This window comes from Micromys minutus, assembly GCF_963924665.1.
Source record: "Micromys minutus genome assembly, chromosome: 16".
NCBI classification, from domain to species: Eukaryota; Metazoa; Chordata; class Mammalia; order Rodentia; family Muridae; genus Micromys; species Micromys minutus.
In genome coordinates this window covers 17373186-17398465 of record NC_137985.1, presented here as the reverse complement: position 1 = coordinate 17398465, position 25280 = coordinate 17373186, and the positions used below count along the sequence as shown (strand labels likewise).

Here is a 25280-nt window from a genome sequence, read left to right as displayed (position 1 = left end):
CTACAAAATAAGGTAAAGGCCAGCACAGGCTATCCAGTGAGATCCTTTCACAAAAAAACCACTAGATGAGCTAGGCAAGATAGAGGCAGGCAGCATCAGGAATTCAAGAGAAGGCTGGGCTACATGAGACCCTGTCTGAAAAGACCTAGGCCCTCCTCGACAAACATACATATATACATACAGGCAGACAGAGACAGAGACACTGAGACTCACCCAGCCCCTTCTTTGCTCTCATCATCTGGGGGTGTGTCCATATTTTCTGCTTCAGAGAGCTCACTGTTGCCTTTCTCCTGCTCATCGATCCAGTCAGAGACAGCCTTGAGGGCACGCTCCGTGTGGGACACCATGTTCTGTACAGCCTCCAGCTCCTCTTGTGTTGGGTACACTGAAGAATGCTTTGCCATCACATGGCGGTCATCATTCACAAAAATTCTCATGGGACGCTGGAAATGTGAAAACTACGCTAAAAATGATGCAAGAACAGGTAGCAGCACCACCCACCCCCACACTGAGTGCCACACCTTCCTTCAGAGAAGACAGTCTATAGGAATGGGACCCAGGACCTGAGAGGAGACTCTCCAGGCCACAACAGAAATGGGGCATTCTACATATCACTATACTACAGTAGTCCCCCCTTATCCGCGGGGTACATATTCCAAGACCCCAATGAAGCCTTAAACCGCGGACAGCACCAAAACCAATATGGTCTGGGTTTGACCTCTACGCACACAGGTATGGTAGTTTAATCAGTCAATCAGGCACAGGAAGGGCTTAGACAGGACGGAATGTGAGTGTTGTCTCCCTCCAAGTAGCATCGTCCTACTCACCCTTCTTCTTCTTGTGATGGAGTGATGATGATACAATGCCTACGTGATGAGATGAAGTGAGGTGAATGACGCAGGCATCAGGACGGCGCACAATTTAAAACTTATCAATTTTTTTTTCTTTCTGGAAATTTCCACTTAACATTTTCAGACTGCGGTGGACCGCAGGTAACTGAAACCGCGGGAATTGAGAACACAGCTAAGGGGGGACTACTGTATTCATACCATGACACGTAATTATTTTAGAGAATTCAAATGTCTAAGATAAAAAGCATCAAGTGCTTTAGGGACATGCTATGACCATCTTTGTACAAGTGAAGGAAAAGTGTTGATAACCAAAGGAAAAAAATGTCTTACCATTTTCCCCTCCTTTTTTCTTGTAGTATCTGGAAACCAGCCTTGGCTTATCTTTTCAAATTGTGACAGTTCCTTGGTGTTACCAATACTTCAACTATCTATAAGATCAGAAAACCCTTTTAGTTTTCAATACCTCAGAAATGGATCATCTCAGCACCTAAATACTTGGTAGTAGGGATAAAGTTGCTAGCTCACAAAGGGCCTGCTTACAGCAGGACACATCTGTCTTCCCAGGCAGCCAAGCCAAAGCACCAAAACAATTCACTCAAATTTCCTGATACAAAACCATCAGACTTTGAGAAGACAGGCACACTGAAAGTGTTTGTTTGCCCCTGTGCTTTCATCTCTTCCTATATAGCATGCAAGGGGAGCCAGGAATGTGGTGGGGTGGTAGTGCATGCACAGATGACACTGTACATGGGGGACAGGCTTTCAGGGTTTTCTGGCCCCCAAACTTTAAATCCTTTCTTTGGCTTCTACTTACCAAGTGTTAGGACAACAGACATGAATCACCAAGCCTAGCTTTTGCAGTTCTAGAACCAAACAGGGACTCACATTCTGGACATGGTGGTATTGGGTGTCCCGCTCTATCACTTCTCACCTTATCCCTAACAATAGAGCCTCTCAGCAAACCTAGACCTAGGCTGCCACCCAGAAAGCTCTAGGGCTCCTCCTGTCTCTGTTCCACTACAGCACTAGGTTACATCTTACATGAGGCCATCGTCCAAGGACAATGAAACTCTAACTCAGGTTTTTATGCATGTGCAGCAAGCTTTTGGATTTATCCATTAGGCCATCTCCCCAATCCTAGGACTGGCTTTTCAAGGCAGGATTTTCTATTATAGCTCAGGTTGGCCTAATATTTTCTACACAGAGGAAAGCTGACCTTGAATTCCTGATTATCTTCTATCTCTATCTTCCAGTTGCTAGATGACAGGCATTCATCAAAGAAATCAAACTTTTACTTAGTTTGTATGCTAGATTCAAAACACAGGGACTCAAATAAGCTAGGCACATGCTCATTTTACTGGCTGCACTCCAACAACAAAGTATGCTGGGCTTTATAAATAAACTAGAGCAGGTGGTAAAACAGGGGTTGCTCAGTAGTAGAGCACATTCTTAACACACTGCAGACACTGGGTAATATCCCCAACACTAAAACTCAAAATGTAATGTAAGTTGAGTATGGTGACACACACAAGACATCCAAACAGAGACAAAAGGCCAGAATGAGCTACACAAAGCCTGATGACCTTCCTTCAAACTCTAGGGTCCACTCATTAGAAGGAGTGAAACAACTACATTTCTCAAGTTGTTCCCTGACCACCACTTGGTAACATGACACAAATAAAAGTAATAAAAATTTAAACATAACTAAACATAAGATTAACAAGCTACCAAAAATATGTTATGGGTAGAAATGTTCATCAAAATATGGGTGCTATCAACCTTAGTCAGAGAAGCTTCTTGTTTGCAGAGGGCCTGGGCTAATGTAGATTCATAACCAGTCATAAGTGATTACTGCCCTAAATATGACATCTGGTCACTGGCTCTGAGGTCTAGGAAACAACACACAGAACAGAGAGCAGACAGAATGTTAAGAGCTGTAGTATGTGGTAGGAACACTGTGAAAGCATGTCTTCCTGATATGACCCAGCCACTGAACTCAACCTCACAAAGTAGCTGGGGCTACCTGTACAAGACTACACTGCTTGGGGTCTGTCAACATTTTAGCATAGATGGGAAGAACGGCTTATGAGGCCCCACTGTAGCTGAGGCCCTCTTAGTAGCTAATAGCTGCTGAGGAACAGGGAATCATTTTTTTTTTTCAACGTTGTAACCATTGGTACATGTTGCCCAAGCACCAGAGTATGGAACGATCCTACTACTACCACACAAACATACTTTTACAAGCAACCTTAATTAAAGGCAATGGGCTACAAAATAGCAACAAAACCAAAAAAAAAAAACAAACAAACAAACAAACAAACAAAAAAAGCCAAACAAAACAAAACAAAAACAAAAACAACAAAAACAAACCAAAACACAGCAAAAACCTTGTGTGGCAAGGGACTTGTTGAAAAGGATTCAGTAGGAATATGACAGGGTAGTAGGGGAATAAGAATAATTAAACTATACTATGTGCATGGACAGAACTGTTGAACACTTTAAACAATATTTCTAGAAGTAGCTGCCAGCAGGATGGCGCAGGGGTAAGGGTGCAAAAACTAACTCCTCCTGCAAGCTGTCTTCTGAACCTCCTCAGGTATGTCATGGCATGTGCCCCCCCCCACACTCACACACAATAAAAAATTAATGTACTTAATTAAAAGACAAATGAACATTTGGAAAAGCTAAGACACCCAAATGTACAACGTAAGTCTTCAAGGCAAAAGCAGCTACACACACAATTTTCTAAGCAACATGCAAACTACAACCTATCCTACTCCTGTGCCCTACAGCCTGTCTAGGCTACAACTGTCACCAGTGAACAGCTAAGTCCCTCCACAGCACCCTCTCTGCTCCATCACACCAGTGAGGCCTTTCAGCCACACTAGTTACAAGACAGGCTATAGGCACAACCCTCAAAAGGTATAAGCTGCAAGGACAAGGTGCCAAAACTGGTGAAAGAGACTTTCCTGAAGAGCTTCAGAACTGCCTAGCAGTCAATACTACACAGTTAGAAAGTTAAACTAAAAGCATAGAATGGTAGTTTCAGAGGTGGCTCAGGAAAAAGAAGAAAGGCTTCAGGGGCCAAAATTCAGGCAAGGAGAAAGTGCAGAGGTGTGGGATAAGAGGTTGGAGACCAAGCCTAGACTGTAACTGCTCCTAAGCAGGCACAGATGGGAAGAGCCGCAGCCCAGTGACTTTGGAGTTACCTCCTTCTTATTCTTGCAGGACAGAGAGCCCACACATCTTAAAAGCTAAGCTGGTCAGCCTGTGTAAACCACAAAGTCCAAGTCCCTCTGAGTCTTAGGATGGTAGCAGCAGCTCCTGTTTCTAACAGTAGTACTGTTGCCAGATGAGGCAGGTTCGTTATGTAAAAGGAAGAGGCTAGACCCACCTTGGGAATCAACTACACAAGGCTGTGTGCTGCAAAAGGATGCCTATGTATACCTCCAATTTCAGTTCTTGGAAGGCAGAGCAGCATCAGGATAGGACGTGGAGGAAGCCAGCCTAGGTTAAGAGAAAATGTATCTCAAAAACCAATGCCTGAGAGCCAGAAAGGCAGCTCTGTGGTTAAGAGCACTAGCTGCCTGTGTAGAAGACTGGAGTTCATTCAACTACCCATACTGAATAGTTTACACTAAACCTTCCTGTAACTCCAGACAGACACTTGTACTCTCTCTAACACTTACCCAACACAGGGACGGGGACACACACTTAAGTAAAAAATACTCTTCTGCATAAAGGATGTAATAACAATCCAAGTTAGCATGATATAATGGAGCATGCCTTTAATCTTAGCACTCGGGAGGTAGATAGACAGATCTCTGTGCATTTGAGGCCAGCCTAAGCTACACAGCAGACAGCCAGAGTTATATACTGAGGTTATGTCTTAAACAAAACTTCAAGTTCAGTTCCCAGCACCTACATCAGGCAGTTCACACACTCCTCTAACTACAGGTCCAGAGGATCCAATATCCCTCTTATGAACTCCACAGGTACCTGCAAGCAGGCACACAGAGAACATACATCACATCTAGACAGACAGACAGACAGACACACACACACACACACAAAATTTCAAAACAAAACTTAAAGAAGACACCTTTAATCTAGCACCCAGGAAGCAAAGGCAGTTGGATCTTTCTGAATTTCAAGTGAGCTTGCCTAAAGAGTGAGATCCTGTCTCAAAAATCAAAAGCAAGCAAGAAAAAAATTACTATGGTGCCTTAAGCTATGGGAAAGGAAAGAATAATTTGATCTACCTGCTTATACCTAGTTCAGATAAATGCATGGCTCAAATTACTACATGCCTGATGTTTCCCAGAGATGACCCAGGAAGAAAATATAAGAGGATGAGTAAAACTGCAAGACACTGGGCAGGAGATGGATGTCTTGAGGCTCATTTCTTTGAGATGTTCCTCCAGGTCTTCTGTTCTGGTAAACAGTACTGGGAATAAATAAAACCCAGGGCCATGAGCATGTTGGGCAAATATCCTACCTCTGGCCATGCCATGTTCCAGCCCTTTTTCATGGTTTAAGGAAATCTTGCCCAAGTTCCCCCAGGTGAACCTTGAACTTGCCACCCTTCTGCCCTAGCCTCCCAAAGTGCTGGGGTTACAGATATGCAACAGTGCATACCACTGGTTGTTTTTTAAATATTTATTTTATGTGTGTTTGGTGGAACTGGAGGGGAGGCATGTATGCATGCCACAGTGTGCCTGTGGTGATCGGGTTTATAAGTGTTCCTTCTACCATGTGGATCCTGAGGATAAACTTGGGTCATGAGGTGTGGCAGAAAGGGCTTTACACACACTGGCCCCACTAGTTTACTTTTACTGCATAATAAACTCTCTGTAGTTTTGATAAAGCAGAGCCAGTGGGGAATAACTAAAAGCGAATCCAAAGACGTGAAAACTAAGCATAGCCTGAATTCTGACAGGCACAGAAAATACCCAGGGTGAGAGTCAGATGTCTGCTATGGCTCGCTGTCACCCCAAGTACACTCTTCTCAGCCAAACCAAATCTTTGTAAAATCTCACAAATTGTGCTTATTACGTTTCTATCAGGTGTGTTTATGCAGACTGGAGAGGTAGCTTGGCAGTTAAGAGTATATGCTTCTCTTCCAGAGAACCACAGTTCAATTCCCAGCACTTTCATAGTGGCTTACAGCATTCTGTATCCATTTTTGGGAAAATCTACCCTCTTATGGCCTCCTAAGGCAGCAGCAGACAAAAGTGAGGTGCACAGACATCCATGCAACAGGAAATACAGAGGATTTTCTTGGGGCTAGAGTGTATGCAACATTCAAAATCACCACATGGCGTATTTAAGAACTGTGTGTCACTTCAAAAAGACATAGAACGGAGTTGGAGAGATGGTGCAGCAGCTAAGAATAAGCTAAGAGCTTGCAAAGCACCCACAATCAGGTGACTCACAACCACTAAAGATCTAGCTCCAAGAGATCCAACACTCTCTTCTGGCCTCAAGTAACTGCATATGTGTAGCATACACTCTCACAGACACACACAGAGCTGTAGGCCCTGAGTGTTGACACAGTCTGTAATCCCAGTGCTCTCAACTGTAATCTCAGCTGAAACTGGAGATCACTGAGGCCAGCTTGGGCATCCCATCCCCCCCCACTCTAAAAAAACAAGGGGCGGTTGGGAGACAGCAAAGGGTGATGGCTCAGTGGGTAAAGGACCTTACCACGAAAACCAAGCCTGATAGCCTGAGTTTAATCCACTGAACTATGTAAGTACAAGGAGAGCAGAGTTCCCACAGGCTGTCCTCTGATTGTCATACATGTGCCATGTTACACTCACATCCCTCCCAAATATCATGAACACATATGCATAATATACTTGCATTTTAATTAAAGGGGGGGTTTGAGATGAGCTAATGGCCTTAAGTGTTGCTCCTGCAGAGGTTGTGGCTCCCATCTCCCAGTGGGTGTACCTAGTGCTGGCTAAGGCTTAAAACCCTTAAACTAACAACTATTGATGCTAAGTTTTAATGTGGTATTTATTCTAGCCATGAGTTTTTCTGCCTAGGAGACACTCATGATAAAGTATCACTGGAATAAACCAGAACCAGTGTTAATAAGAAAAACAATCTGGGGCTGCAGAGATGGCTCAGCAGTTAAGAGTACTTGCTACTCTTGACAGAGGACCTAGATTTGGTTCCCAGCAAAACAAGGTAACTCACAACCATCTGTAACTCCAGTTCCAGGGGATCCGGCATCCTCCTCTGGTCTTTGCAGGCACTGCACACATACATGCAGGCAAAAAACCCACTCAAAAATTAAGTTTTATTAATGACATCCTTTCTCAGAAACAAAAAATAAACCAAAGAAAACATCCCAAATTAGAAAAACTGTGAATACTAAACTCCAGATAACTTTGTAAGATGGCAACACTTTGTTCCTTGGTCTTTAGTGCATCAAAAACAAACAAACAAAAAACAAACCAAAACAAAACCAAAAACTGGAAAATGGAGGTACTAGGCATGGCTGCACCCACCTAGAAACCCCAATGCTGGAGAAGGTTAAGACAGGAGGATCAGGCTTGCTGGCTGCCAGCCTACCTCCAGGTCCAGAGAGAAGCCCTTTTCAAGGGAAATAAGTAAGAGTGACACAGGACATTTGATATCCTTATCTGCCCTCTGCATCCATATTCGAGGCATGCAAGCAAACATACAGCACACTCCAACATATGCACAATAAATTATCTACTTAAATAAAGAATTGGGGGCTGGAGAAATGGATCAGAGGTTAAGAGCACTGGCTGCTCTTCCAGAGTGCTTGAGTTCAATTCCCAGCAACCACATGGTGGCTCACAACCATTTGTAATGGGATCTGGTGCCCTCTTCTGACATGCAGATATGTAATAATACATAAATGATTCTTTAAAAAAAAACTGAAATAGAACTGGCCTGTGAAGATGGTTTAATGGGTCAAGTGAATGCATGAGAACCTGAGTTAGGATCCTCAGCATCCACATAAGTCAAGCACAGTAGTAAGTGTTGGTCTGTGACTCCAAAACTGGGGAAGAAAGACAGATTGCCGATGTTGGCTGGTAATCTGTTTAGAAGAAAGAGCAAACTCCTGGTTCTGTAAGTGACACTGTCTCAAAAATTAAGGTGGAAAAAAACTGAAGGTGATAACTTTACACTAGCCTCCAGGCCTTCATATCTATCAGTGAGAGCGCGCGCGCACGTGTGCACACACACACACACACACACACACACACACAAAGAAAGCAAAAACTGAATAATTCAAATGACTGAAGGATGGACAGAGTCTACAGATCATCATATATAGTGTAAAAATTGTAGGACACAGAGAGCAATGTCAGTGAGCAACCTCAGCTGTGTTTACAGCTATTAAGTTCTCTGTTGCAAACTTGAAGCTTTTGTCTTATATACAAGTTACAAACCATACATAAAAGGGATTCAGCACAGCCAAATACAAATCTAGAAGCCCACAAAGATAACAAGAGAAAAACAACTCACTACACTCTATTCTGAACACTTTTTAAAGGAAGACAATTGGCTCAGGTGATTGAAGGAAGCTTAAAAAACACTTTGAGGCTACAGCTGGAGCTCAGCTAGTGAGGTCAGGAATAGCAAGGCAGGGAGCCCTGGGTTCCCACCCCAGCACTGTATAAACAGGGTGGTGGTACCAATCCGTAATCCCAGTGCTTAGGAGATACAGGTTCAAGGATGCAGGGTTCAAGGCCAGCCGTGGCTACATAGTTGAGACACTGAAAGAGGGAGAAAAAGGAAAGGGGAGGAAAGGCCAACCTCCTAACCACAGGAATGGAGGTATTCATTGGACTACGGCATCAAAGAGAGTAGCCGCGCAGTATTCTGTCTTCATACCAGCATCAGTAATCAGTCAATCTTCTGATTACCACAATCATTGCTGAGCAGAAAACACATGGGCTTGCCTTAGCAACAGAAGCTGCCTAATTTCATCCTCTGATGCCACCAATAGGTCCACCAAATTGACTCAGGAGGCTCTATCAGGCTGCTAATGACCACACCTGGCCTACCTGTAGGGTACCCTTCCAGGGCCCTCTCTCCATACTTAACTACAATGGATGAAGATGGCTCTTGATTCAGGTGGGCAAAACAAACAAAAGAACCAATCATCTGTCAACAATGACAGAGCTAGGCTGCTGCTAAAGATCTACCAAACAAGCCTCCCTGTCTCTGTACAAGCCCAGGATCTGCATGTCATGAACTGACCAGGAGCCCTCAAGCAGAGACTTCCTAAATGAAAGATTCTTCTGTAGAAACAAAATTAGCAAGAAGCCCCTAGCCCTGCCACATCACTCCACACAGAATCTACACATCTCCAGGGCTTGGGACTCAAGCTCAGGCACCAGGATACCCACTGCTGGCATTTCTAACACCAATAAGCTTATATAAAAAATGCACAATCCAGTTATTATAACCTATAAGCCTAGATTGGGCAAATCTAACAATATACTAATTTGTTCCTCAGCTATAAGACGCTTTGCTACTTGTATGCAGTTTCTCCTGGCCAAGTGATTCTGGTCCATCATGGCTTCCACCTCCCCTCATTCCCCTCTCATACTCTTCTGCCTCTCTACCTGCCCCCACTCTCAAACCATCCAGTCCCACTCAACACTCCACTGTCCAATCACAGGCTTTAGCCTTTAACTTTAAACCAGTTAAAATGGGGAGAAAGTTCATACGAGATCACCTGAGTATGTGATGGGCTGCTTCGAACACTGTGGGGAATGATCCTGAAGGGGCATGCTAATCTTACAGTAAATGTGGCTTGGCTTTAAGCTGAAAGCACTGTGTAACACCCAGGAGTTCCTCGCTTCACCTTTGATTATACAACAGATTTCTACAATCTGAAAGCAGCCCAGCCAGCTGCTAACAATCTAAACTTTGACAGAGATCAAAAGCTCTCATACAAATCTCAATTCTCAAGACTAGCTCAGCTCCCATCATCCACATAGCAGCTCACAAACATCTACAACTTTAACTCCAATTCCAAGAGATCTGACTGCCTCCTCTGGCCTCTGAAGACACTACATATATTGGGTGCATATACATACATGCAAGCAAACCCTCACACCTTAGAAAAGAAAAAGGAATAGTGTTTCCTGTGAAGTTAAAAAGAAAATCTTGGGCTGGAGAGATGGCTCAGCAGTTAAGAGTGGTTTAGACTGCTATTTCAAAGGTCCTGAGTTCAATTCCCAGCAACCACATGGTCGCTCACAACCATCTGCAATGGGACCAAATGCCCTCTTCTGGTCTGTCTAAAAACAGCTACAGTGTAGTCATAAATAAACGAAAGGAAGGAAGGAAGAAGGGAAGAAAGGAAGGAAGGAAGGAACGAAGAAAGGAAGGAATAAAGGGAGGGAGGGAGGGAGGAAGGGGGTATTCTTTCAAGGGGCCCTTGTTCCTTCCACCGGTACCAGTTTCTACAGCTAAGCAAAAATGAACAAGAATAATCTTCAATTCAAACTATTAATTCGAAGGACTGCCCCCCATCAAGGTCTTCCCTCTTTTTTTGTTAAGACATCCTTAATGAGCAGGTGTGATGCAGTCCTGTAATCCCAGCACTCAGGTGAAAGTATGAGGATCCTAAATTTAAGGCAAACCTAAGGTGCAAGAGACCTTGTCTCAAAAAGATATATATAGCTAAGTTCAGTTCCCAGCAGCCACACTGATATACAAACACCTCTGTCAGATGAGGTGTCATAGGCCTTTAACCCTGGTATTCAGGAGACAAAGGCAGGTGAATTTCTGAGACTAGCCAGGTCTACATAAGGAGTTCCAGGCTAACTAGAGTTACACAGTGAGACCAGAAAAAAAGTGAGTGTAGGCTGGGAACACAGCTTGAAGGTAGAGTTTTATCTACCATACATTAAGAACTAACTTGCACTCAATTCCTAATACCACCAAAATAAAAAAGCAAGCAAACAAAAAAAAACCTGAACAAAAATTCAAAAGAGGCTGGAGAGATGGCTCAGTGGCTCTTGCACCCACAACCATCTGTTCCAGGGAAGTGCCCTCCTTGGGCACTGCACACATACAATGCACAAATGCATATGTAGGCAAAACACACACATAGAAATTTTTGTTAAAGAAAGAAAACCCAAAGAAGAAAGGAAACAGCTTTAGGTAAGAGCAGTAGACTGTAAGGATCAACAGGACAGCATGGAGCAGGGCTGTGGTGCAATAGTACACAGGCCTTTTATGTGCAGAGTAGGTTGATTTGCTCCCATAACTGCAAAAGCAACCAGTGTACCCACAACTCTGCTATCAGAACTATAATACTAAAAATATAAGATAGCAAAATTATCAACTTCCTGAACTGCGAGAGACTGCAATATTGTGGAAGATATTTAACAGAAGGCAACCTTCCCTCTCCAAACTCAAGGCAGAGACACCCTGCAGCAAGACAAGGAACTTTCTAACTGGCTGGCCTGTTAACTCACAGAGATCTGCTTGCCTCTGTCTCAAAATTCTATGATTAAAGGTGTGTGCCACCATGCCCATACAAGATCTTTAAACAAACAAACAAAGCACAGTAGTGTTCAATTTACTAAGTCTACTTCTTCTCAATGTGTTTTCTCTAGTTAGGAGGGAAACAGAACCATCTCTCAAACCACCTTAGTAGGGAGTATACAGGTGTCATTTCTTGTAACAAAGGTTACCTTTTCACTTTTCTGGAGGTGCTGGAAGTGGTCTTCAGCAAACTGATAAGAATTCTACAAGTGAAACATACCACCAGTTCTCTGTGTGAACATTGTAAAGAACTGGAGTCCTGAGCTGGGGAGAGGACTCAATGATAAAGTGCTCACTGTACTTTGTTCAAGCCTGAGAACCAGTTTGGACTCTCAGATTCCACACAACAGCCCTGTAATCCCAGCATTCAGTGGGCAGGGGAAAGAATTCCTTGAGCAAACTGGCCAGCCAGATTAGCAACTCTGCTCTGTGTTCATCTGAGAAACCCTGCCTCAATCAAATGGGAATAAGCAAGAAAGACGCCTGGCTCAGCTTTGGCCCTCCACACTCACTTGTACACACCTGTACGCCAAAATGCAACACTCACAAGGGGAAGACACCACACATACATACACAAGAGGAAAAGAGGGAAAGAAGATGGGGTCTTACTGTGTTACCTATGCTTGTAGCTCAGAGGACAGTTGCCCTGTCGGGTATGGTAAATGAAATTTCATTCTGAAATAATTGCAGCTGCACACACAGCTAAGAAGCCAGATAAACACACTGTACCCAGGTCCTTTCTCTGAAACAACTTGCAAAGCCAGAGCGAACAGTCTGACCAAGACTCGGACATTAGCACATGGAGACAAAGAATACTGCCCTGGGTACAGGGATCCCATCCATACCCACTGGCGCTCGATCACCCAATCACCATGTTAATGTCAGAGGATGAGATTATAGCTCAGTGGTAAAGGAAGTAAAAGGCCCTTGTTCAAACCCAACCACCACAAAAAGGAAAAACTATCACAGACACAGAATTGCAGGGCTGGGGTGATGGCTCAGTAGGCAATAAATAGCAGTTTTTTATAGAAGTACAAGGCCCAGAGTTTGATGGTAATGGCCAGCCATGGGGAGATTGGTAGAGCTCCTATGCTCAGTGGCCAATCAGTCTAGTTGAAATGACAAGCTCTGGGTTTAGTGAGACCCTGGCTCAAGGGAAAAAGGCAAAAAAAGTGATAAAGCAGGGCGTGCAATGTCCTCCTCTGACCTCTATGGGCAGGCACATACACAGGTGAACACACATAGGTGCACACATGAGCATACACCTCACACAAAGAAAGTGAAGCTACTGTAGAATGTACAACTTGCCAGCTTCTCTCCCCTGGCAGCACTGCAGCCTCAGGCTTCATTAAGCTGGGCATGGTGCTGTGCATCTGTGTTCACAGCAGCACCTGAGGCTGAGCAGGACAACTGAGAAGTGAAGACCAACCCAAGTCCTCACAATGATGCTGTCTTAAAAAAACAAAAACTAACAAGGCTTGAATATACCGCTCCACTGTTGCTACACAGCATTCCTGGGATGGTGGTGTACAGTTTAACCAGGAGAACACACAAAGGCCAGACCCAAACAACACTATGAAAGGTTTGTTGTAATGGTCTGGGGGGAGAGATCTGGTGAGACAGGGTCTCTGTATATAGGCCTAGTTGCCCTGAACTTGACACACCTGCCAGGCTGGCCACAAATTCAGAGATCTGCCAGCTAGGCTGTTTTTTCTTAAGAGACAGGGTTTCCCCCTTCAGAACCTGGTATAGTGCAAGCATTTAATCCAGCAGGAGGTAGAAGCATGCAGATTTCTGAGTTCAAGGCCAGCCCGGTCTACAAATCGAGTTGGAGGACAGCCAGATCTGCAAAAAGAAACCCTGTCTCCAAAAAGAAAAAAAAAAAAAAAAAATCAAAACAAAGTTTTCAATGTTTTAGAACTTTTGTATTTGTGTGCATATACATGCTCTACATTCTGTTAGTGGATGTCAAAGACGTGGCACAAGGGTCAGTCTTTTGCTCCTTTTCTCCTCCCTTTTTCCTTGGGCCTGTACAACAAGCACCTTTAGCCCTGAGCTACCTCACAGGTCCATCTTTTGTTCTTTTTTCCCCCTTTAAGATTTATTTTTATTTCTGTGTATGGGGATGCCAAATGTATGCAGGTGCCAGTAGAGGCCGGGAGATGGTGTTGGATCTCCTGTAGCTTGACTTTCAGGTAACTATGAGTCTCCAGACCTGGGTGCTGGGAACCAAAATTGAATCTTCTGTAAAAACAAGTTCCTAACCACTTACTAAGCCCCCATTTCATTTTCCTTTTTCTACGAGGGCTGAGGACAAGGACAGTCTCATTATGTACCCCTACCTGGCCTGGAATTCACCATGAACCAGGCTGATCTTAATTCACCAAGATCTACTTGCCTCTGCTTTCTTCATTAAAGGTATCACCCTGTCTAGTCACTTTTGTTTTGAGACAGTTTGTCACTTGGTAGCTCATGCTAACTTCAAATTTGACACCTTTCTGCCTCAGCCTCCATCCTGCTAATTTTATGGGCTTTTGTCACCAGCACTTGAGAGGTTGCTAGCAGGTCAAGGCTAGCCTGAGCTACATAACATCTTTGCTTTGCATGTGTGAGGCCCTGAATTTTTAATGGCAGAAAAAAATTAATAGATTCAGGCAAACACACCAAAAAAAAAAAAAAAAAATCAAGCTCCCCTCCCCAAGATACACACCTAAGTGGTATAGCTGTGGTCAGGCACCCTGCGTGGCTGCACAAGTCCCTGTGTACAGAGATTGAACAGCTTTTTTCTGTGATGCTGGTATTTTCTACACTCTGATATTGTTTTAAATGGGTCTAAACTAACTCTGCTCCCCTCCAACTCCCAAGTTCACACCATATTTGTTGCAGCCTCCTGAGACTACAGCCCTAGTCCTTTGGCTTGGGCTTTTTAAATAAATTATGAATGAAGAGCAACAATTAACCTGCAAAAACTCCCAAACAGCACATCCAGAAACAAATCTAAGGCAACACTTTGTTCTTTAAAGCCATACACGAAGGCCAGGCAGTGGTGACACATGCCTTTAATCCCAGCCCTCTGGAGAAGAGGCAGGCAGATCTTTGTGATTTCAAGGCCAGCCTGGTCTACAGAGTGAGTCCCTGGACAGCCAGAGTTGTTACACAGAGAAACCTTGTCTTGAAAGGGAAAACACACAGCACACATACACTGGCTACAAGCTCATACTACACATCGAAACCCTGTCTTAAGAAAGGGAAGGGCTCCAGGAATGGAAGTGGCTGTGGTAGCAGGAGTGACCTGAGCTGGGTTCCAGGGCCAGGGCCTGCCCAGGACACGCACAGGCATATGAGGGCGGCTCCTGGACCCTAAGAGCAAGGACTAATGGCTTGGCCTGGAGGCTTGTCGGGCAATGGAGTTGCCCCAAGGAAGCAAAACCATCCACACCGTGAAATGCGAGGGAGTCAAAGTGGATTCTGAAGATTCCTTCAACGAAGCACCTGGGGCCCTGGTGTTAGAGAGTGATTTGCTACTAGGCCAAGATCTGGAGTTTGAAGAGGAAGAGGAGGAACATGACTACAATGACCAGCTCATGGGTTTTGAGAGAGACTCTGAAGGAGACTCTCAGGGGACCAGACCTGGACTTCCATATGGGCTGAGTCTGGGGGATGCCGGGCACTAAGTGTTGAGAGTGAAGTTGAGGAGCCAGCCAGGGGTCCAGGAGAGGCCAGGGATGAGAGGTCAGGTCCAGACTGTCAGCTGTGTGGGGGGCCGACAGATGAGGGGCCACAGGAGGGGCCGGTGGGGGTCCCCTGCTGCTCCCATGGCTACAGTACTCTTGCTGCCTCTGCACCTTCCTGTCCCACGAAGCCACCTAAACTGGTGCATGCAGACACACAGCAGGGAAGTCGTTCCCGGGAGAACAACTACATTCCCTGTGGCCGCTGCCCCTATGACTCAGCCCAGCTGTCAATTTGACTCCACATACTCAAACCCATATACTAGAGAGAAGCCGTACCACTGCTCCCCTCCTGCCCCTTTGCGTGCAGCATCCTGGGCAACCTGAGGTGGCATCAGAACACCCACACTGGACCTCCCACTCCTCCCTGCCCAACTGTGGCTTTTGATTGCTGTGTTCCACGACCAACCTGGCCTCCACATGCCACCAGGTGGTACCAGTTTCCTGCCAGACTGTGGACTGCTGCGGGGTGAAGGGGAGGGTTTATGTGGTACCGGATCAGAACCACTGCCAGAGCTACTGTTCTCTTGGACCTGCCCAGGCTGTGAACAAGAACTGAGAGAAGGGTGAGGGAAGCAAGGTGGGATCTGCCATGTGTGGGTGCTGCATTCCAGGAGAGGCTGGAGAGGATTCCAGTGGGGGACTCCAGGGCCCTAATGACAAAGGCTTTGCCTGTAATCTATGCCCTTTGCCACTCACCACCCCAACCACCTGGCTCGGCACATGAACCCAAGTGGTGAGATTCTCGCCGTGCCTGCTGTCCATATGCCTCTGTTCATCTGGATAACCTGAAACGGCACCAGTGTATCCACACAGGAGAAAAGACCTACAAGTGCCCCCTCTGTCCGCATGCCTGTGGCAACCTGGCAAACCTCAAGCGGCAGTCACTGTTGCATCCTCTGGTGACAAACCATTTCGGTATAACCTTTGCAACTACAGCTGCAACCAGAGCATGAACCTCAAAAGTCATATGCTGCGACATATGGGCCAGAAGTCCTTCCACTGTGCCACCTGCGCCTACATCATGGGCCACTAGGACAACTACAAGCATCATCAGAAAGTGCATGGCCATGGTGGAGCAGGAGGGCCTGGACTCTGCCCTAAAGCCCACCTTCTGTTTTGAGCACCCTGGGTCCAGCAGCCTTGGGTGCTACTAGTAGCAGGGCTCTTCATACAGACTCACCTTGAACTAGGTTCTTTTTACCTGAGGCCCTAGGAATTAGCCCTTACACCTCCTGCATTTTATACAAATAGACTAGAAAACCACCTTTCCCCTTCTCCCCCACTGGTCAGGGGGCCATATAGACCAGGGGCCTTGTCTTGGCTCATGTATCTGATGAGCTAAGTGGTTAGGACCTTGGATTCACCGCCACTGCTCCCAAGGGCCATGGATGAACTGATTGGGAACTGCCCAACCTTTTACTGTTTTAACTTATTTCAGTGCTTTGTAATAAAGGAAACACTAACTGAAGGGAAAAAAAGAAAAAGGAAGGGAAGAAGGGGGCTGGACGGTTAAGAGCATGTGCTGCCCTTGCAAAGGACCTAAGATCTGTTTCCAGCACCCATGTAACTCCAGCTCCAAGAAATCCAACATCCTCAGATGAAACCAAGTGTTAGCAGTCATAGGGCATGCAACATCAGAGCAGCAACTAGAAAAGACTGATGACCCCACCCACAGCCAAGTGCTGAACCAAGATGAAATAACAACTGTGCAGCATGCCTTGAAAACCCAGTCATGCACTCCAAAAATGCCAAAGAAGCCACTGCATACTAACCACCCAGGGTCATACACAATAGGGACATAGCACACCCTAATGACAGGATACAAAATTAAATTATCCTTGATGCTTAGATGTGGTTCAGAAGACAATGACCCTTAAAAGCCAAGCATAATGGCTGATGCCTGTGTTCACATTTGAGAGAATAAGACAGAAGGACTGCTCTGAATTGGAGGCTAGCCTGAATAACAAAATGAGACATTGTCTCAAAAAAATAAGACAGTATCTGGTTGGAATGGGGCATGCCATTAATCCCAACAGCACTTGGAAGGGTGAGGCACATGGATCTCTGAACTCATGAGTTTGAGGTCAGTCTAGACTATGCAGTGAGTTCCCGGCTAGCCAGAACTAACACACAGTGAAACCCTGTCTCAAAAAAGTGAAGGGGGCAGAATGGTTAAAAGCTTGTGCTGTCCTTGCAGAGGACCTAAGGACCATTTCCAGCACCCACGTAACCCAGGTCCAGAGAACCAACATCCTCTTCTAACTGTTGACAGTACCTGCACTCACATGTGTGCATGAACACACACAAACAAAATGCAATAAATCTAAGAAAGAAAACTTGGGTGTGATAATTTAATTCCAGGTGGAGGTGAATCTATGTGAGTTCCAGGTCAGCCTGATCTACACAGCAAGTTCCAGAGCAGCCACAGCTACGTCAAAATACAAAACAAACAAACCAGAAAGGAAGAAAAGGCACAGACCCAAGCTCAGCTAACAGCAGGAGCGTATCTCTTTTGAGGTTGAGGCACAGAAACCACAGGCCAGCCAGGACTACAAAGTGAGACCCCGAACTCAAAAAGGAGGGCAGATACCTCGGGAAATACTGGGTAAATATAGTTCATTGGTTAAGAACTCATATAGTTCTTACAGAGGACCCATTTGATTCCCAGCCCCCACAATGGGTGGGGTGGTGGCTCACAATTGCCTGTGACTTCACCTGCAGGAAAATCCAATACAACAGTCCTCCTCAGCCACTTGTGTTCACTTGCACATACACAAACAGACACATAATTAAAACTTTAATGTAAAAAAAGAAAAGCCTTTGAATAATAAATACATCTTTCAACAGATGGTGGCTCACGCCTTTAATGCCAGCAATCGGGAGGTAGAGACAAACAAGATCTAAGTTTGAGGACAGGGTGTTCTACATAGTGAGTTCCAGGACAGCCAGTGTCTCAAAAAAACCAAAATAAACAAACAGTTGTTTCTTTTCAAGCTACAACCATAGCTAATTGTTTAGAACCTGAGGCACAAGGCCTTGGGCATCATCTCCCAAAAACCATAACATACACATAACATATACAAGTGGCAAGACAGAAAACAAACTACTACACTGTTTGTGGTTTTTTTTTTTCCTTTAAAATTTTTATTCCATTTGTTTATTGTGTATGTGGTGTGGGTATACCCATACCATTATGGCAAACACGTGCAGGTCAGAGAACAACCTTTAGGAGTCCTCTCATTTCCTGTGGATTCTGGAAACAGAACTAAGTTGTCAAGCTTGGCAACAAGTACTTTTCCTTACTAAGCCATCTTGCCTGCCCTCACTTGTATTTTCCCTATCTTTATCAGAAACAAAGTTTCAACTGGACATCCCTCTACAAGACATTTAAAAAGGAGAAAAGAGAAGCTAGGAGCTAAGAGCTCAAGAGATGGCTCGTGGTTTTAGAATACTTGTGCTTACACCAGAGAAGAATTCAATTCCCAGCATCCACATATTGGTTAACAGCCACCCATAACTCCAGCTTCTTCATGGGACCCAATGCACTCACTCTCTTGATCTCCTCAGATACTAGGCATAGACATGTGGTGTGCAGACATACATGCAAGCAAAACACCCATAAAGAAAAAGAAGTGACTGTTGATTGTCCAACTGTCCATTGTTATAAGATCGCCTAAGACATGTTGTCTTGTAAAAAATAAAAATAAAAAATCTCAAGAACCTAACATAACCAAACTAGTAAAGGCTTACAAAGTTCAAGATAAATGAGGCTCTCTCACTCCCTTGCCTTCCTGTCTCAGCACTTACAAATGAAGCAGGAAGGAGGCAACCACTGCAGCTTCAGACACAGCTGAAGGTTGCATCAATACTCTGAAGTCCAAAAGCCACAACCCTCTTCATTCACTGTGCAGACTTCAGTCAAGCCTCTTTTGCTCTAATTCTAAACCACTGTAAGTAGTAAATCTTTCTCCCTAGGACTTTACTATAATCAAAGAAAAAGCACCAAATATACAGAACACAGGAAAAATAAGCCCTAATGGGATCCGAAAAGGCTCAATCACTGGCAGGGTGGCAACCCCACCATTGGAAAGTCTAAACAAGAGCCTAAAGCTAGACTAACCTTGACTACAACATGTGTCCCTCTTTCAAAAAAAAAAAAAAAAAAAAACCAGCAGTCTGGAGGCAGAGGGAGTCTCTGAGTTTAAGACCAACTTGGGGGGAGATGGCTCAGCGGTTAAGAGCACTCACTGCTCTTCCAGAGGTCCTGAGTTCAATTCCCAGCAACCACATGGTGGCTCACAACCATCTGTAATGGAATCCTATGTCTTCTTCTGGTGTGTCTGAAGACAGCTACAGTGTCCTCACATACATAAAATAAATAAATAAATCTTTAAAAAAAAAAAAAAAAAAGACCAACTTGGCCTACAGAGCCTCAGGGGAAAAAAAGTTACAAAGTCATGGGCCATAAACATTGATATACTTGATGGTGAGGTTACCCATCTTTCAGAATGGATCAAGTAATCAAAGAACTGACAATAGGTAACTGATTCTGACTTAAATGTATCACTTAACAATAAAATGTATCTGCACAGCCAAAATAAATTATCTACACTTCTGAAGGGTAAGAATCACTCCCTTAGGGCTGGAGAGATGGCCCAGTGGTTAAGAGCACTGACTGTCAGAGGTCCTAGGTTCAATTTCCAGCAACCATATGGTGGCTCTCAACCACCTGGGATCTAATGCCCTCTTCCCATGTGTCTGAAAACAGCTACACTGTGCTCATAGAAATAAAATAAATAAATCTTTTTTAAAAAGTAAAAGAATCATTCCCCTAGACCAAGAAAAGTAACTAGGAACTCAAAAAAAAAAAAAAAGGCATAGCAGCATAGCCTGCATCCCTGCCTCAGATTAAAGCACTTTGGGGCCAGCGAGGACTTCAAAATGAGACTTCATCCGAGGAGGGGGAGAGCAAAGAGCTGACCCAGCCCAGAAAGAACTTCTAGCCAGATGTGATGATACATACCTTTAATCCGAGCAATCAGGAAGCAGAGACAGGAGGATCTTCAAGAGTTAAGAGGCCACCCAGGCTACATAGTGAGATTCTATGCAAAAAAAAAATTCTAACTCACATCTATACCTTCTTACTGTGCCAGCTCCTGACCATACTAGGATGTCTTGCCCATAGAGCAAAAGGCTGGCTGGGGGTTGAGGGGAGAAAGGTTTGTTGTAGTGACATATAAACATATCCCAGCCCTGAAGATTGAGGCAGAGGATTCTAAATTCTAGGCCTACACAGTGAGACACAACTTCAAAAGAAAAAAGAAAAAAAAAGAGTCAAAACTTTAGCAAGTAGTCAAAGATCAGAAGTTGAGAGAAATAAAGAATAGCACGCAGAGATTATTCACAGTAACATGAGCCTAGAAAACAATCACACCCTTTTCAGTTCCAGTAGGAGGGGAATCCCAGGCGGTCCAAAATCAGCAGACAGCGACTGATACAGCACCCAGCTCTGCCAAGGCCAGCCTAACAGTCACCACCAACCTCCAATCTGCACTGCACATTTCCACCCAAAATACCCAGGGCCTGCAGATCCCATTCACAAATCCCAGCAGCTAGGAGCTACTCACAACATGCCAACTAAGGGACAAAGACCACACAGCTCTAATGGACAAAAGCAGTAGTACCTACAGTGGCCTTTCTCCTTTGCCGCTGTTCCTCACTTCATTCACAGGCTGGTGACAGCAGTAGCTACCCCAAGGGGTCCCACTCAGAATAGTGATAAAACTTTATAATCATTCAGCAGAGGATCCCACCCACAAAAAACGTGAGGGAAAAACACTAGAAGTCATAAACTTCTCCTTTTCCTGTGGACATGCCATTATCATCCTACTGGACATTTTAAATAAAACAGAATTTTAAACCAGAAAGATACATTCAGAATACTTGAATCCCAACAGTGAGGGGTACCACAGAAACTGATGCCTCTTTGCTGATCCAGCACATGCCCTGAACACAACTTACTAGCAATTTTACTAAGAGATGGCTCTTTAGCTCTTTTCCATTTTTGGACCCTTAAGGGGGTGTGGGGGGATCAAACAGATCGTTATACACCTCAGGTAGTTTACCCCAATTGTGTAATGACCTAAAGTGAATTCCCACCACTCAAATGCTTGAAGAAATAAATAAAACTTAAAGCACGCACGTTCAAAAGACTTCAATCATGCCAATCTACAGATCACAGTGTCCCAACCATCACACCACATCAGCGTTTTGGGGATTAGAGGCAAAGCCTCAACAAGATGGGAATCACCATAAATGGAAACCACCTGGTCTAAAAGGTCGAGAAACTCGAACAATCGTTAAGTTTGGGTCTCGATTTGGAGGAAACCTACAGATCCGGGCTTTGAAAACTCGATGAGTCCATTCGCTCAACGATCGTCTAGGGAAAGGGATTCGTGGGACCCAGTTCAGGACAAAGACATGTTTCCCGCCCTGGGAACTGGGATGAATTTGGCATCCTTCTAGAAGCCAGGGATGTACCTGAACAAAGAGGTAAAGCGGGTAAAGGAAGATTTTCCCTTCTGCACCCGCTGGGATGCTCTGGATGTGAGGGGGTGTGTGCTCCAACACGTGCGCGCGTGCGCGAGGCCAAAGCAACAGACAAAAGCTCGGGCTGGGGGAAAGTAAGCAGCCCAGGGAGAGGGGAGGGTACTACAGTGCATGTGCACCCCCCGGGAGCAGCGCCTAGGCCTGGACCAAGGGGGCCACGAAGGGGGGAGAATGGATGCGCGCGCACGGGGGTACTGCCGCCGCCATTTTGTTTCCTCCGCACAATGGGGGAGAGTAACGGCCAAGCGCGGGAGCGAGGCCAGAGGAGGAAGGAGCGAGACGCTGAGAGATGGAAGACCAAAGTGAAGGGGAGGGTCGGCGGGATAGCAACAGCCCTGACACAAGCGTCTCCTTAGCCCGGCTCTCGCTGACAAGTGGGAAAACGGGCGGGGGGGAGGGGCAGAGGCGGGAGACGCCACATTGCCGCGTACCTTGTCTGCGTTCCAGTCCTTCGTCCTCAGGCGCCGCCGCCCTCCTGCCACCAGCCTTCCGGATTCTTCACAACCCTCTTCAAAAAAAAAAAAAAAAGCCACGCGGTTTTCGCTGGGGCTGCTTCAGTCCCAACTGCAATGGCGAGAAGAGGAGGAGGAGCCGGGGGCCGGGGGCGAGCAGGCGGGCACGCGCCGGGGAGGTGCAGGACCACGTGACTGGCAGCGCCCCGCCCCCGCGTCACGTGGACTATTAACCTAGGCCCAGCCCCCAGTGGGCGGGTGAGACGAAATGGGTTGGGAGGGGGCGGGGGAGGCGGGCGACGTATCACGTGATGTCGACTTAGGGACTGGGTCTGACTGCGTGACGTCAACGTCTGGCCGGTTCTCTCACGGGTTTGGTGGGTCACATGATAGTGCCTGGCTTCGCTTTCATCATGTGACAGGACTTTGGGTTGTTGTTTCTTGACTCGTTTTCACTATTGGTAGACCCGTATCACCTGATGAGAGCTCATCTATTTCGTTTGGTTTTTTTTCAAATGGCGGTTTTTCCGAGCGACCGTTATCACGTGACGCAATGGAGTAGGGATGGGCCCGTGTGACGACGACTCTAGTTCGTGAGCGTGCGCATGCGCCGTATTTCAAGAGTCAGCCTCCAAACTTTGACAAGACACCGGGTTGAAAGACTTGAGCATGCGGTTGTCAACACTGGTCCTTGGCTCATCAGCAATAGGCCAAGGGGCTCAGACTCACTTTGTCAGTCTGCTGAGCCATCTCACCGTTCCTTATTTTTGTATATTTGAGATATAGCTTAGCTAGTTTGCCCACACTGACTTTGAACGCGAAGGTTCTGCCTCCACCTTGATGTAGCTAGCTGACAAGTAAGGCCATGTCACTAGGCAACTGAGGGTTTAATAAATTGCCTCTGTGTTAAGAGTGCTTAGCATTAGGAGGCCCTGGGTCAGACCCCGGTATCACGCACAAAAAAAAAGGCAAATTCCAGACAAGAATGAACAGAACAAAACTCAAACACCCAGGTCCCCTCCCTCTTCATATCTGTTGTCTATTTATAGGGATTTATTGTTGCTATAAATAAATAATAGTATCTGGCTCCTTTCTTCTTAATTCGGCTAATATGTTTTAGAGATCTGCCTTACCCAAAGTCTGAAATTGAAGAAAAACTTATAACTGGATCAATTTGTAGGAAACTTAAGCTGCTTCTGATTCAGGAAGACGTTCTAAATGACACGCCTGTTCTAACAGCGCCACATGGTGGTAGACATGGTTAATAGGATTTTCCTGAGGTTGGTTTTTGGATGGATTTTTCATTTTGTTTTTTTAATGTGTTTAGTGTTTTGACTGCATGTATGTCTATGTATCACATATATGCCGGGGTCTAAAGGAAATCAGAAGAGAGTGTTGAATTTTCTAGAACTGGAATTACTTCTGAAGCACCTCCCCAGCCCCTGCAGGCAGATGTTATTTTTTTCTTTCAGCCTTTCTCAGTGTCTGTCTCTGTCTTTCTTTTCTTTGTCTCTCTTTTTCTCTGTGTATATGTGTGTTTGTGTAACCACACACTGTATGAAAGTCAGAGACATTTCTACTTTGGTCTTTATGTGAGATCCCAGGATTAAACTCATGCTGATTATCGACACCCATGTAAAAAGCTGAGCATAGCAGTATATGCCTGTAAACCCAGGGTTGGGGAAGTACAAACGTAGGGCCCTTGGGTCTCACTGACCAGACAACCTAGCATAATTAGCTAGCTCTGGGATTAGTGAGACAGTCTGAAGAAGTGATAAAGAGAGCCAGACCGACATACACCTCTGCCCTCATGCCGCACACGAACATGTAAACCCATGTATACCAACAAAAGGAATCCGTCTTTTAAAAGAGCACCACTGTCAGGGTGAGCTGGATAGACACAGGTAAAGAGTCTGTGACAAGCTGTGCCCTCCAACCTTGGTCAAACTCGAGTCCTCAGGCCTGGTAGCAAGCACCTTTGCCCAGTGAGCTATCTCACCAGCTCCTGTACTGCAGCTTTTTCCTTTTTTTAATAATTTATTTATTTTATGTCTATGAATACACTAGACACTATAGTTGTGTTCAGACACACCAGAAGAGGGCATTGGATAGTTGTGAGCCACCATGTGGTTGCTGGGAATTGAACTCTGGAAGAGCAGTCAGTGCTCTTAACCGCTGAGCCATCTCTCCAGCCCAGCTTTTTCCTTTTTAACTTAGGGTCTCACCCAAGCTGTCCTTGATCTCAGCAAAGAGAAGAGAGTCATCTCCCTCCACCTCTGGAATACTAAAATAAAAAAACACTTGTCATGTCCAGCTTGTACCAGAACATTTAGGATTGAAAATAGGGGCTGGAGAAAGATTGTTGGTCAAGAGCAGAGAACCCAGGTCAGTTTCTTAATAGCTTGGAGTAAAGTTTCACTGGGGAGCTTTACCTGCCAGTTCTTTTGCTAAAGCCTATATTAAAATATCCTTAATGGGGACTGGACCTAAGTCTGATTACTAGCAACTATATTAGTATGCTCATGGGTCCTGAAATTCCAGCCCTTTTCTGTTCTCTGTGGTACTCACAAACATACTCACATTAATAAAAATTAAGTAAATTTTAAATACATCTTTAGCTGGCTGTAGACCTTTAAGCCTTTAATCCCAACACTTAGGAGGCAGAAGCAGACAAATCTCTAAATTCAAGGCCAAGCAGGGCTATATGGTGTGACACAGTCTAAAAGCAAGGGCAACAGCGCTTTGGGGCTGGAAAAAGGTTTCAGCGGCTTAAAGCATGTATTGCTCTTGAAGAGGACTTAGGTTTCAATTACAGCAGATACATGGCAGCTTACAATGGTCTCCTAATGCCAGTTCCAGGGGATCCAACACCATCTTCCGACCTCCTTGGCCACCAGGTATGTTTCTGGAACACATATATCCTTGCAGGTGATGTAGAATAAGGTATAAAAAGTAGACACTGCTTTGTTGACATCTTCGGTTATTAAAGCACTGTTGGTGCTGTTTATTCGCAAAACATGACATCACTTGCTACATGGGACATAATGGCCTAGAGAAATAGCTATAACAATGGGCAGTTGCCC

At 45.2% G+C, this 25280-nt stretch overlaps 1 protein-coding gene and 1 pseudogene across 7 annotated transcripts in view; one reads left to right on the top strand and one right to left on the bottom strand.

Annotated features, from left to right (window-relative positions):
• The window catches only part of ILF3 (interleukin enhancer binding factor 3), a 38533-nt gene extending 16219 nt beyond the window's left edge, over positions 1–22314 (bottom strand). For 5 of the 6 annotated variants that reach the window (XM_080930617.1, XM_080930618.1, XM_080930619.1 and 2 more), the window contains exons 1-4: positions 22177–22314; positions 1182–1279; positions 828–866; positions 214–443 (exon numbers count right to left, since the gene is read on the bottom strand). In XM_080930617.1, the coding sequence (XP_080786743.1) occupies positions 214–443; positions 828–866; positions 1182–1184 (272 nt within the window). In that variant the 5' untranslated portion in view covers positions 1185–1279; positions 22177–22314. The remainder of the gene's footprint in view (positions 1–213; positions 444–827; positions 867–1181; positions 1280–22176) is intronic. The other variant, XM_080930620.1, reaches the window with a different exon arrangement.
• On the top strand, positions 14827–16321 carry LOC308430720 (zinc finger protein 513-like; annotated as a pseudogene). The gene has a single exon. The product of its transcript is annotated as a zinc finger protein 513-like (transcript).
• Positions 22315–25280: the final 2966 nt, after the last annotated feature.